Here is a 13,377-nt window from a genome sequence, read left to right on the forward strand (position 1 = left end):
CCGGGGGACGGGGACAGATTGGGGGGGGCTAAAGGGGGAGCCCCGCCAACGGCGGTCACGAGCCACCCCGCGCAGGGAACGTTCCGTTACGGGCGGCGGGGCGTGGCCTGCCGGAGCCCCGCCCCCCCGGGGACTGTAAATAGAGGCAGCACGTGAAGGCACCAGCCTCAGGCGTGGGGACAGCGCGAGACCCACGGGTACCTAACGGCACCTGCAGACCCTTCCGATACCGGCCCTTCCGATACCGGCCCTTCCGATACCGGCCCTTCCGATACCGGCCCGTCCGATACCGACCCGTCCACCTGCCAAACACCGACCGGTTCACCTGCCACAGACCGACAGACTGACCGACCGAGCGACGCCCCGGCAGCGATGAAGGCCGCCCGGATCGCCCTGCGCACCGCCGCCCCCCTGGCCGGGGCCAGCAGCCGCAGCGGGCTGCCGCGGGAGGTGGAGCAGTTCTCCCGCTTCTCTCCCTCCCCGCTCTCCATCAAGCAGTTGCTGGACTTCGGTAAGTGGCAGGACGAGCAGGGGAGGGTCAGGGGGTCCTCGGTCGGCGGGGACGCCTGAGGGTCTGTTTCTCGAGGGTTTGTTTCCCCGCTGAGGGGGAAGCGGCGGTGCTCGGGCCGGGGGAGGCGGCGGTCCCCGCCGGGGGGTGTCCGGGCTCTGCCTGCGCTGAGGGTGCCGCCGCCCCGCGTCCCGATGCGGAGGGAGGGGAGCGGCCCCTCCAGCGGCGGGGCTGAGACCCGCTCGGGGAGCTGTCCCCCCGGGGCTGGAGGCGGTGGAGAGGTCGCCTTGGGCGATTTGCCGGGCGATGGTGGCCCGTGACTACCTCGATCGGAGCTGAAGATGACGCTACAGGTTTTATTCGGTGGTGTTAATGGGATGGGGCATTAGTCTTGTCCTGATGAGGTGAACAAACAAGACCCAGATCCGATTACCGCATTGACAGCTGTGAAGTCTGTGCTTATGTTCAGACGTCACCCTGAAGAAGCCCGTGTTTACTGAGGCTGATGTGCTTCTTCTAGATGATTACAAAAAAGTCCCTTGTCTAAATGGGAAGTGTAAGTGTTCCTCCCAAGAACACGCTGTTTCTTGCCATCATGTAAACAACGTTCAGCACAAACATGTAGGTACGTTTAGAACTGGCCAGTAATAGCATGGTTCCAAAGGATATAGTACAGAAATCAGTGGCAAGGCAGCAATTTGTATTTGCATCTTGAAACTTCTTAAAAGAGGTTTTTACTTTTGATTTATTCACAGGCTCAACTAATGGATGTGAGAGAACTTCTTTTGCGTTTTTGCGGCAAGAACTTCCTGTGAGGTTTGCAAACATACTGAGAGAAATTGATCTTCTTCCTGCTAAATTACTAGGCACTCCATCAGTACAATTAGTAAAACGCTGGTAAGTAGGATCTACTTGAATTCAGCCTGTAAAATAACATAGCTTTGATAACTTGTTTGTCATTGAGTTCTTTGAATAGTGGAAGTCAATTTCAAAATGCACAAGAAATGCAGATCATTCATCAAAGCTGAATTGCAAGGTGTTATACGCTGCCCTTTTCTAACATACCAAAATGAAACTGAAAACCGGCATGGTTATATTGTTATTTTTAAATAGTATTAAAAACAAACAAACAAAAATGAACAGTTTGAAATAGCTGATAGAGCAAATCTCACTTCTTACCGTTTGGGAAGGGAGAGAAGAAAACATGTTTTCACGTAGCATTACAGACCCTCAGAGCTATAAAAAATTGCAAAAGCAGTCTATATACTTGTTTGGGTCTGTCACTGAAGGAATTGCTAACAGAGCTTCCATTCCATAGCAGATTGTCTTGGCCTGTGCAGCAAGTATTTGGAATTCGGTTAACATAATCTCTGGTTGACACAGTGGTTTGGTCTGATTTAACCTTGCTTTACTGGTACAACTGCAGCATTTGCAAGGATGGCTGACATTAAGGACAAAGTATTAGAGTTAGATCCAGAAACTGTTCTTAATCTAGCAAACGATTGTGCCTTTGCAACATGCGTCAAGACTGTCAGATGTTAGCACAAGCAGCTCAAGTACTTAGCTTATGCCAAAGCTGATCAGATTTGGAAAAGTTTTGTTTACATGGCTTCCTGACTAGTGTTGTCATTTGGATCTTCTTTTGAAACACCTCTCTTCTCAAGAATTGTAAGGGGATGCTATGTACCTAAAGTGAGGGTTTAGATTCTTTTTTGTGTGGTAGGCACAAGAAAAGACTTTTAAAACTTTTAAGGTTGAGGCAGTCAAGAAGTGTTCATCTATGATTCCATACTTGGATGGTTCTTTGATACTTCAGAGATACTTCAGACTTCTAGCTGACTTGTTAAGAGTAATGATTTGGACAAGACGAAGTATTCTTGCTGTTCCTAGACTAATAAAAACCAAATGTATTTTTTGTGTTCTTTTTCAATAGGTACATCCAAAGTCTAATGGAGCTAGTTGAGTTCAATCACAAAAGCCCAGATGACCAGAAAGTCTTATCTGAGTAAGCCTTTCATTTGTTTCTTTGAACTTTTGATCTCACATTCTGCTTTTCACAATGTTGTCAGTTTAGAATGACAGCTGCCATGAGCTGAATTTGATAATCTTGCATGAAGTGCTGTGCATAGAACAAGGTGTTTTAAATCTCTGATCATGTTTAGCAATATTGCAAATAAATATGACCCGTTGCAGCTCAGTTCCCAGGGCATACTGCCCCTTGAACTGTCATGACAGAAATATCAACACAAATTATCTGTGATGTCACATCCCTGCTTCTTTCTGAGATGTCAGCTAGGTGTCTCTTTCCCTTCCTCACATACTCCTCTGCTCAAACCAGTATGAATGAGTAAACATACAGTTAATTCGACCTTTTATATTAAAAATATTAGACTATTCTGGTTTAGGTCAATGAGGAATTACTTTAAAAAGAATGGAAAATAGACTATATTTTAATATTAAGGTGGTTATGCACTTACCTATGCTGCTGCTGGATTAGATAATGACATTGTAAAAGCTTGCCTCCATGTAGTCCTAGAATAATATTCTAAAAAGATCTCTTTTTGATCTAGTTTTATAGATACATTAATTAGAGTCCGAAACAGACATCACGATGTGGTTCCTACGATGGCACAAGGAGTAATTCAATACAAAGACACTTTTAATGTAGATCCTGTCACCAATCAAAACATTCAATATTTTTTGGATCGTTTTTATATGAGCCGTATTTCTACCCGGATGCTAATGAATCAACACAGTAAGTAGAAATTTTTACCTGAGGACAAACTTCAATCTAATGAGAAACATGTTAATGTATACATTTCTTAAAACCATTGTAGATCTGCCTCAGATTTTGTATGACACTGAAAAGTTAGAAACTGAATGTATGACTTACAAAAGTAACGGGAAAACTTGTTTTCTAGACTGTACACTAATTGTAATAAGTCTTACGTGAAATATGTAGGAATCTCATTGCTTACATCTGAAAAGCCTTTAGATGTTGAACTACAGAAAAGCCAACGTAGTTTTCTGGCAGGAGATAGCATTTTTAACTTGCAAAAGGCATAAACACTCAAGTATTTTACGCAATTATATGCTGTGAACACATTGTATTAGTCTAAATTTAAGGCTTTTTATAATACCATATTTGGAATTAAATGTTGTATTGTTTTCATCTCAAACAGCCCTTCTTTTTGATGATAAGTCCCGCGCAGGACACCCAAGGCACATTGGAAGTATTGATCCTTGCTGTGATGTTGCTGAAGTAGTGAATGGTATGTATTCTCAAATCCTTACCACTTTTCTTCATGATCAGTATTTGTATCTGATTGCAACCAGTTTGGGTAACCAACATGTGCTGTATAGGATGCTGACTGCTTTTTATTGAAATAGTTGAAAGCAGTCTGTCAAAACATGAGCTTTTACAGAACAGAACTTCAAATACAAAGTAGCAGTAAAAAAATGTGTTGGAATAAAGCCTAGCAAGTGACAGTTGAGAGAGGAGTTAAAACTTGCCTATGGTGTTGAGATTGGCCTTGCCTACTCATAGATAACAGATACATCTACTTTACCAAATTATCAAGTTGTACAAGATTTACCTATGTTGCTGTAATTGCCTATTTACTCTCAGTTTTTAGTGCAGACAGTGGATGCAATGTCATCATTCCTTTTGAAACACAGGCCTAGAGTCTGTAACACCTTAGCAGCTAACGCAGTTAAAAGTCATATTTTGCCATGCATTAGAATGAGTTTCTACAGTGTTCGACATTACATTTCACATATTTTATTTAAATAAATTTTTCAGATGCTTTTGAAAGTTCCAAGCTGCTGTGTGACCAGTATTACTTAACATCTCCAGAACTGAAACTTACTCAAGTGAATGGTAAGATGAGACCTTTAATGTCTGTCTTCCAATAGGCAGCAAAACTGCTTTTACTGAATCAAAAGTCTCCCATTTCTATATCTGTAATGGTACATACCAGTTGATCTGTCTTGGGATAGTTCCTCTTCATTTTTGGTTACAAGCACCTCATCTCATGTCTTGTGCTAGAACTCAAATGTCATTGTATCTTAAACATCAGATTTCCTGAGGTAATATTTATGAATTTGAGAGTAGTAAGACTTAACCTGTACTTAGAGTTGCTAGAGAAGAGCTCTGTATCTGAGGTGAGGAAGTGGGGCTGACTGAGAAACACTGGTTTTGGTTCAAGGTGCCTGCGTGTGTCTTATCTCAGGCAATCTGCTTAATCTCTAAAATCCTTTACTTATAAAATGGAATTAATACTAGATTTTTTTCTGGTTTATTTGAAAATAAATTGTTATTAAGCCAGTGGTAATTACAATCTAAACTCTGTTATGAGCGTATAACATTTGTTCATCTGAGGGGAAAAAATTGAGACTTGATTTGATGTTCTTGTTTGTTCTGACATACAACTTACCTATTTTAAAATTTTGATACAATACAGAAAAATTCCATCCTCCTTTTACATCTTGCTTACCTTTTTCCCTTCCCCTAGGAAAACATCCAGGAGAGCCAATTAGCATCGTATATGTTCCTTCTCATCTTTTTCACATGCTTTTTGAGCTCTTTAAGGTATGTCAGTATAAACTGCTGCTTTTCTTACTAATCCAAGTTGGAGCATCAATATTTAAAATCTCTAGCTAGATCTGAATAAAGTAAAGCTTTACTTAGGACAGTGAGATTTCTAAAATGTTCTTATTTGGGGAAATAGCTTTGGCAGTTGGGAAAGGAATGATTTCAGTTGGCAGGAGAGTATTTGGACACTTTTTTGTGGTGGTAAATAGGACAGGGTGAGAGAGTAGAAGTGGGACATGGACTTGTGGCCATTGGTAGCCTTCTGCTTCTAGGGGTTACAGCTGTAGTGGAGGTTTGCCCTGGTGCCTTTTCTGTGGAGTAGGTCATACATCTTGAAGTAGTGAATGGGGCTGAGCTAATGTGCTGTCAATGTGGGGCACAGAATTCTGGCTCTTCTCCAGAAACCTGGTGACTCTTAAAGATTATTTAACTGACATTGGCTGGGCTGTTTGTTGGTTAAGAAGAGTGTAGTCTTTCATGCATAGCAGACTCTTGGCTGTGCTTTGTTGCTTTTAGATGTGAGACCACCTCTGCTCCTGTTACACTAATTGCTAAGTGTGTTCCTTAGAAGCTAGGCACTGATAGGAATGGAGGGTAACTGTGCTTAGCCTTTGCATAGCAGGGGTATGATTTTAAGTGCAGAGATTTCTGATGATGGTAACCTTCATTTCCATAGAATTCAATGAGGGCAACTGTTGAATTCCAAGAAGACAGTCCTTCCCTTTCTCCAATTGAAGTGACAGTTGTTCTAGGAAAAGAAGACCTGGCAATTAAGGTATTTTGTTGTCCTACTACAATATGGTTTTAATGTAATCATTATGATTGCATATGCTGTAGCAAATTCTATTAGAACTTGCAGTCTCTGAAAACAGATCAGAGATACTATGCATGAGCCTTTTGTTGATAGCCTCCATTTAGTACAAGTATTTAACTGAAAAATAATATGCTGCAAAATAAATGTTTGCATGTAATACCATTGGAAGGGATTGTTCAAATAACAGCATTTTAAATATCATTCTTAAAACATGATTGTAGTTAACTTTGTTCTCTCTTGAACCAGGTCTCAGACAGAGGAGGTGGTGTTCCAGTAAGGAAAATTGAGCAGCTGTTTAGCTACATGTATTCCACAGCACCAAGGCCAAGCATGGAGGATGATCGACAGACCCCTCTTGTAAGATATTTGCAGTACTCATGTTACTAATACAGTTGCTAAAAGTGTTGAACAAATTGGGAGGTTAATAAATTATGAAACACTACGTCTACCTATTGCTTTGTGGGGTGTGCAAAGACTGAGCCTCATAAATATGAATGCTTTCTGAAACAGATTTTTAATATCTAGCTTAGTGGACAAAAATATACTTTTAAAGCTATAAATGAAGAAGAACATTCCAACCTTAATCTAACACTGTTTTGTTTTCCTATACACCAATGACAGTAATTTACTTGGTCTTCACTCCCACTCAGTCCTCAAACTTATAAATTATGTTGCCTTTATGGAGGCAAGCACAATAGGCTTAGATTATTGTTGTTTATTTACCAGTAGCTAACTCCTTTTACTAATCAAGCTGTACTAGCAAAAACAAGACAGGGAAAATACAGAAATGTAATGTGTAAAAGTAAGACCCGTATATAAACCCTCACTCTTCCATGGAGATTAGTTTTTTCTTTCATGTGGTTTGGTTTTTTTTTAATGGTCAGTTTCAATGTTCTTTATGAAACTGCTTAGAGATTTCTGTTTTATTTTGAGAGATGAGTAAATGCAAAGGACCTTCTAAGTCTAAAATCTCTGAAGTCTTTCCAGCTATTTAATTTTAAGTCACAAGAGCTAGTAAAAAATAAATTACTTTTGTCTTATACTTTTTTTTTAGGCTGGTTTTGGGTATGGCTTGCCAATTTCTCGTCTGTATGCTAAATACTTCCAAGGAGATCTAAATCTCTATTCCATATGTGGTTATGGAACAGATGCTATTATCTACTTGAAGGTATGTGTTTTGATTTAGTTAAATCAAATACAGTGTTGATAACTACCATTAATGCAGTGAAGTAACTTCTCCGTATCATTTTAAAGTAAACATTCTCTCCTCAGGAATAGAAAATCTTTAATTTTTATTAAGAAATGCCAGTAAGATTTGTAACTGGTGCCTAGAATTTAAAAGATCACTCAGCTTTAACTAGTCTACTTGAAAATCTTCTAGGTAAAGCTCCAATAATTTTTAGAATGGAATACAAAGTACTAGGAGAAAGTGAAGTAACAGAAACAGAAAGGTGTGAGCAACAGACCTCATTTCTTTACTGTTACTTCTTTACTCTGACAACCAGAAAGTCTATATAAACTAATCCTTGAAGAGTCTAGTAGTTGGTCCTATTCAACACCTGCCATATAGCCCATATGTGGGATTCAGATATCAGTAACCTTGACTACCTGGCATGTAACATGCACTGCTGTTTTTATAAGTAACCCGGAAAAAATTACTACATATTCTTTCTGTTTGTTGTGCTTACCCATGGGAAAAACTTGCTTTGAATTTCTTCTAGTAAACCAAAACCATAGTTCCAAGCACCAATGGCACTCAAACAGAGAAACAATACAAAAGAAGAGGCAGTTCAGCTATATACGACAGTTTCCCAATAGAATATGAATTTTAGCTGCAAAATAAGGAAGTAAGAAAGGAATATTTTTTGAAGTTTCTCTGGAATTTTGTAAATGAAAGTTCTTTTCTATGACTTCCAGGACTATCTTGAAAGCAGCTTACAGAGTAACTCTAAAGGCCTATAAAAATGTGTAAATATGACTTGATGTTATTGCATTTGTCGTGCCAAATCATCCAAATCAAACATAGATACTGAAGCACAGAAATGACTGCCTGTATTGTAGAAATATTTCTGTAAATAACTTTGTAGTGTCAGTGGCTTAACACTTGAAACCTACCGCATGAATGTGTGCAGGGTGGCATTATCGACAGGTAGAAACCAAATAACCTTTTCCTTCATGATCTTTTTTCTTAGGCCCTATCAACAGACTCAGTAGAAAAACTCCCAGTTTTTAACAAATCAGCTTCCAAGCATTACCAGGCTACCTCAGAGGCGGATGACTGGTGTGTCCCAAGTAAAGGCCCAAAGGATGTATCAAAGCAGAGTGCAGCTCTCTGAAGGGAAGTTGGTGTCCAGGCACTCAAGGGGATCAAGCTGGCTTCTTAAAAAAGACTAGTGTTTGGAGGTATGCCTCTACCTCCAGACAAGCAAATTCTTCAGTTTCGGGACTGGCAGAAAGGAAAGAAGATATGTGTGTTATAGCCTGGGCTGCATGCACTGAATGTGGAATCTTGCTGCGGGCTTCAGGATCAGGAAAATAGGAGAACATCGGTCTTTAAAGAAGAGATGTGTATAGACGAAAGTCAGACTATGTTTTTTTCTTACGATCAAAGACTTAATGTAATAGAGGTGTGCAATTTTTAAGTCCTGTTTAATGCTTGAATTATGAATACTGATAAAGGTCAGTTATGATGGTGTATATTTTTCTCCTAGAATAGTTATTAGTGGTTCATCTTATTACAGAACTTCTCAGGTAGATAGATAACACCTGTACTTTAAAGCTGTATTTATAACATTTGCAAAAGATCAACTTAACATGGCAGTCTTGTAGCAAGATACAAACAGCGTTTAAATACAGCCTGACTGGGAGGGAGAGAGCCCTGGGAGGTAGGGAGAAAGTGTTTTCCATATATAAGGAAGTCCTGTTTTGAAAACACAACAAACCTGTATTCCAGTAATAATTCTGATTTGATGCCTTGCTCTGCAAGTTGCACTGCTAGATTTTTTTATGTTAAGTTGTTCATGGAAAAACTAGCCAAGTAAAGCTCCCGCGCATATGGTAACTAAGAAGGAAATTGGGATATTTTATAAAGCTACAGGAAAGACATGGAAAGCTACTTTGTTATAGCAGCTGTAAGGTTAGGATACATCTGGCATACATCCCTGCACTCCAGAAAGCATGTGCCAAGTAAGTAGATTGGGATTTTGCAAGAACTCAAGTTAGACATGCAAGTTGAACAGAAAGGGTTTGGTGATCTGTATTATGTAGGCATGACACAGGAAACAACAGTATGTTTAAAACATGGTCTTGTGGTTCCTTTTTGTCATGCTGTTAGAAGTTTAGTGGGTCGGTATGCAAACCCAAAATCTGCCTGTCATATTTCTTGAGTTTGTTTTGGACCACGCTAGCTCATGGTATGTGGGAATTCTACACCTGGAAAGCTGTGATGAGCACCGAAGGTCTATTAGAAAGGTTTTCAAGAAGAGTGGTGTTGGATCTAGAATTTTGTTCTAAGAACTGTTTATTGCAATGAAAAGGGCTTAGGAGATAAGTTTCAAAATACGAACAGTACCGAAAACTGTAGAATGACTCTTATGAACAGGAAAATGAGGAATTGTCACAGGAACAGTGCCAGTGAGAGAGAGCTGTTGGGAAATTATTCCATTCTCAATAAGCTGCTTCATTTCCCATCCTTGTGCATTTTCTCACTTGTAAACAAGGTACACTTAACAACAGAATAGAAGTTAAACTATTGGATGTTGCCAAACTGGCCAGTCAAAGTTTATCAGGGCTGTATAATATGACTTGATCATTTTTTTACTAAGTAACGTATTATCTTAGGTGTATATGATCCTTTACAAGAAGTTGCAAGTACAGCATTTAAAGCCTCCTGCTCAGTTATATGACAGTTTTCTAAAATAAATTTGTATTTCTTGGACAGAAAGCCACTCCATATTCTGCTGTGAATATGAAGTATTTTTTTTTAACAGGAATGAAAGCTGAAACTACTTTTGTGTTCTAGAAATCCTGTTGCACAGATTTATCCATCAAAAATAAAATAGTAACCTGATATGCTTCATTTCTTTGGAAGTATTGGTGATAACTGCTGAGCATAATGACTTCAGTACTACACCAAGGCTGTTTTTATCTCAGTGAATAAGCTTCAGTGAAATGAAATATCTTTGTCTAGAATATACAGATGTGGAAAAGCTGCCTTCACTGCCTTACTATACTTGAATATGTGTTGATTTTGTATTGAATACAAGGTCATAAAATGATACCTAGATAGTCATTGTTGTCAAGCAAACACAAATGTTACCTCTCTGTCTGCACCCAGTAATGCCTGAGTATGAGTTATGATCTCATGCTGTATTGTACATCTGTAACATAGCTACAGCTGTAACTTCTATCTCAAAGCAGCTGAAGCCCATGGGTGCTGTAAACATATCTGCAATGTTGCTTGCAGAGAGAAGCTGCAAAAGACATTCACATTGCAGACAGAGATGTCTATAGCACTTAAGGAACCCGCGCAGAATCTCTGTACTTTTAAAAAATACCTAAGGGCTATCTGTCTAGATCATACAGTGTCTTTTTTTTAGCATTTACTGAATTTTTATTCCTGAAAGTAAAGCTGTGGTTTTAAGCCTTTTACTTGGATGTAGAAATAATTTTATAATAAAATCTTCTAAATGGTTGTCTAGTGTCTTTATTTTCTTCTAAGAAGCCCAGTGTAAGCAAGGCATTTTTTATTTTAAGTCTCATGAAATGGAGTTGAGGAAAGCACATTTCATACCTGCTACATCTATTTGACACAGTAAAACACTGAAAAAGAGATGTGCTTGTGCTTAATATTGCATCTGCTGTGAGTTTACATAGCACCTAAAATCACTGCATCACATACGCATCACCTGATTCTTTCTAATTAGGATAGCATTCATCTTGAGAGATGAGATTGAGAACCCTTCATCTGTGCACATTCTACCCTCTAAAATATTTTTGTGTTCAGTTACAAATAATGAAATTTCACCATGAGTTTTAGTTTTATATTAAAAAAGACATGCATCATCAAGTCTATAACAACTTTTTCCATGGGTGTCTTCCAGCTCCGAAGCAACAGGACAACTGGTTTTGAGTAGCTGGTTCATAAGAGAACAGTTGTTCTCAGATGAAACAGGCTGTGCCATGATAAAACAGTCCTGTACAGCTGGTACTTTGGCAGACTTCTGTTTGCCTCGGAATGTCCTGCATCTCCATTTGAAGAAGATAGGCTAACTGTAAAATTGTGTGTAGGTACTTCTTACCTGAAAAATGAGAGGTGAAAAACAGGCAGCTCCTGGTTGTCTGGCAGTAAATTTACAAGTGACAGCCTTGTGTGCTGAGTTTCCCCTTTTAAGAATGTTTTTTTTCACTGTAATGCCAGTGAAGCAGATCAGGTGGTGTAAACTTGAAGCATTTTGCAATTACAGAAATGTACCACTCTGACATATATCAGTATGTCGTGTGTTGGGAGCAACAACCCAGAACTAAAAGTACACCAGCAACCTTAATAAGCTACTACAGAAAACTCAACCAAACCAGCAAAAGAAACACCCATTGCATTTTCTTTTCCCTATCCACCTTTATTGTCTTGTAGTCCCTAGAGACAGGACTAGCACATTTCTCCTCAGGTTTTTCCAAGCAGAAATACATACACATGCATTCTGTACCTCATCCACAGCAGGCTCACAAGGCATACACGCTGCCACAGATGCAGAGGGAGATACCTGGGCTGCTCTGCAGCCCCGTGGAGAGCACGTGGCCACAGCAGCCACCACAGTGTCCTTGCAACATGCCACTTGCAGGCCATCAGCTCCAGTCAAGCAACTGCAGTCTAGAAGGTGCCAGAAATGGAAATGTTTTTTTTTCCTTCCACAGCACAAACCTAGTGAGTGACAGAGGCTGCACACCCAGCTCCTGATTTAGCAAAGCACTGGGGGTACAGGACTGGTTTCCAGCACGTCAGAGGTTCACTGACATCAGCAAGTTTACTCATGGCTAAAATGCATTCTGGTTTCACAGGCGATAAGCAGATGTTGCACTTCCCCCCACTGCCCCTCGATCAGGACCTTACACAGCCAGGTTTCTGAGGTCAACAGAAATCATGCCAAAGCACCTGATGTTTTCTCTTCCAGATCGTTAGCTAAAACGTGTACACTGATTTTGCTACTGATACCTTGGGCACACGTCCATGTTAATCTCCCCGCAGCACTGATAAGTGGTTGTTCATTATCATTTTTTCCCTTGTCGCTTAACCAAGCTTTCAAAGCCACCAGACTTTGCCCTTATTGTGTACTAATGTCCTTCCCATAGCATTATTACAAAACAAGCTTTGCTACCTTTGATAAAAAACCACTACTGGACTGGAAAAATAGATATTTTTTTTTTCGCTTGCAGTAGTGATGATGACTTGAGATGATCAGGTTATAACACCCAAGAACTGTCTGCCCTTAAATTCTTGAGAAGTTTTGGCCAACGGAAGGTAGAACTTGGCGGTTTACGATCTCCCAGTTCAGCTAATCTGATGGAAGGTGCGGATGGTGAAAAGACAGGGGCACACTTCTGGCTTAATATCTTTGGGTTTGCAGTTTTAAGTGCCTGTACCTCGATCCCATATTGCAGTTCCTAAGGTGGCTTTGCACATCTGTGCTGGCATGCATGTGCAATACAGAATGACTGAATCAGTACCTGGCAAGATGCTGCTGCTCCTCGCAGTCAGCAAAGGGAAAGCAGGACACCTCGGTGTGCAGTCTCAGTTGGCCCTACACCTCTTCACTCACTTCACAGGGAAGAAAGGGCAGAAAATCCCTGTGGGTAGTCTGAGTTCTTCCCTGCCATCAAGAACACTGGATGGCACAGCAAGAGGCTAGAACACAATCTTGTGTCTTCAGAATATTCTGAGACCTCTTAAAACAGTCTTTTATATAAGTAGAAAAATATGTATGGGCTGTCAGGAGCTGCTCCTCACTGGCTCTCTTCTATATTTCTGCTGCAGCTATAAAAGAAAACCAAAGCAGTGCAACAAAATGGCCCATGTAGAATTAGCACAGATTTTCCCATGTCAACACTCGCTTTGCAGTTCCTAGCAGGAAGAGGCAAGAAAATAAAGGTTCTACCTGATTTCCTGCTGTGTGAGGGGAAAGCCTGGGGAAACAAGGCTCATGCTGCCTTCCTGGAGTCATCCTGAAAACCCAAACAGACCTGTGATGCTGGGAAACATAGCAAGAGTGGTGACAATCATTCCCACCATCTGGGGATGCAGAGCATCCTTCTGGAAGGTGACAGAGAGTTTCTAGTTTAGGATGGCTACATTTGATGTCACGTTAACATGATACAACCAGATGTGACCTGTCTGGAAGTCAAGGAAGACAATCAAGTAAAATAATATAATTATTTCCTTCACTGTTTATAGGTAGGACTTCCTGT

The 13,377-nt window shown here is 40.3% G+C and overlaps 1 protein-coding gene across 1 annotated transcript; it reads left to right on the forward strand.

Moving 5' to 3' along the window:
* Positions 1 to 372: 372 nt before the first annotated feature.
* On the forward strand, positions 373 to 8,252 carry PDK4 (pyruvate dehydrogenase kinase 4; the record flags this gene model as incomplete). Its single annotated transcript, XM_080339693.1, has 11 exons — positions 373 to 511; positions 1,264 to 1,405; positions 2,442 to 2,513; positions 3,079 to 3,263; positions 3,691 to 3,780; positions 4,311 to 4,388; positions 5,023 to 5,099; positions 5,779 to 5,877; positions 6,163 to 6,273; positions 6,971 to 7,084; positions 8,109 to 8,252. The coding sequence occupies 11 exons, from the start codon at positions 373 to 375 to the stop codon at positions 8,250 to 8,252; spliced, it is 1,251 nt and encodes a 416-aa protein (XP_080195819.1).
* Positions 8,253 to 13,377: the final 5,125 nt, after the last annotated feature.

This window comes from Nesoenas mayeri (genome assembly GCF_963082525.1).
Source record: "Nesoenas mayeri genome assembly, chromosome: 2".
Lineage (NCBI taxonomy): Eukaryota > Metazoa > Chordata > Aves > Columbiformes > Columbidae > Nesoenas > Nesoenas mayeri.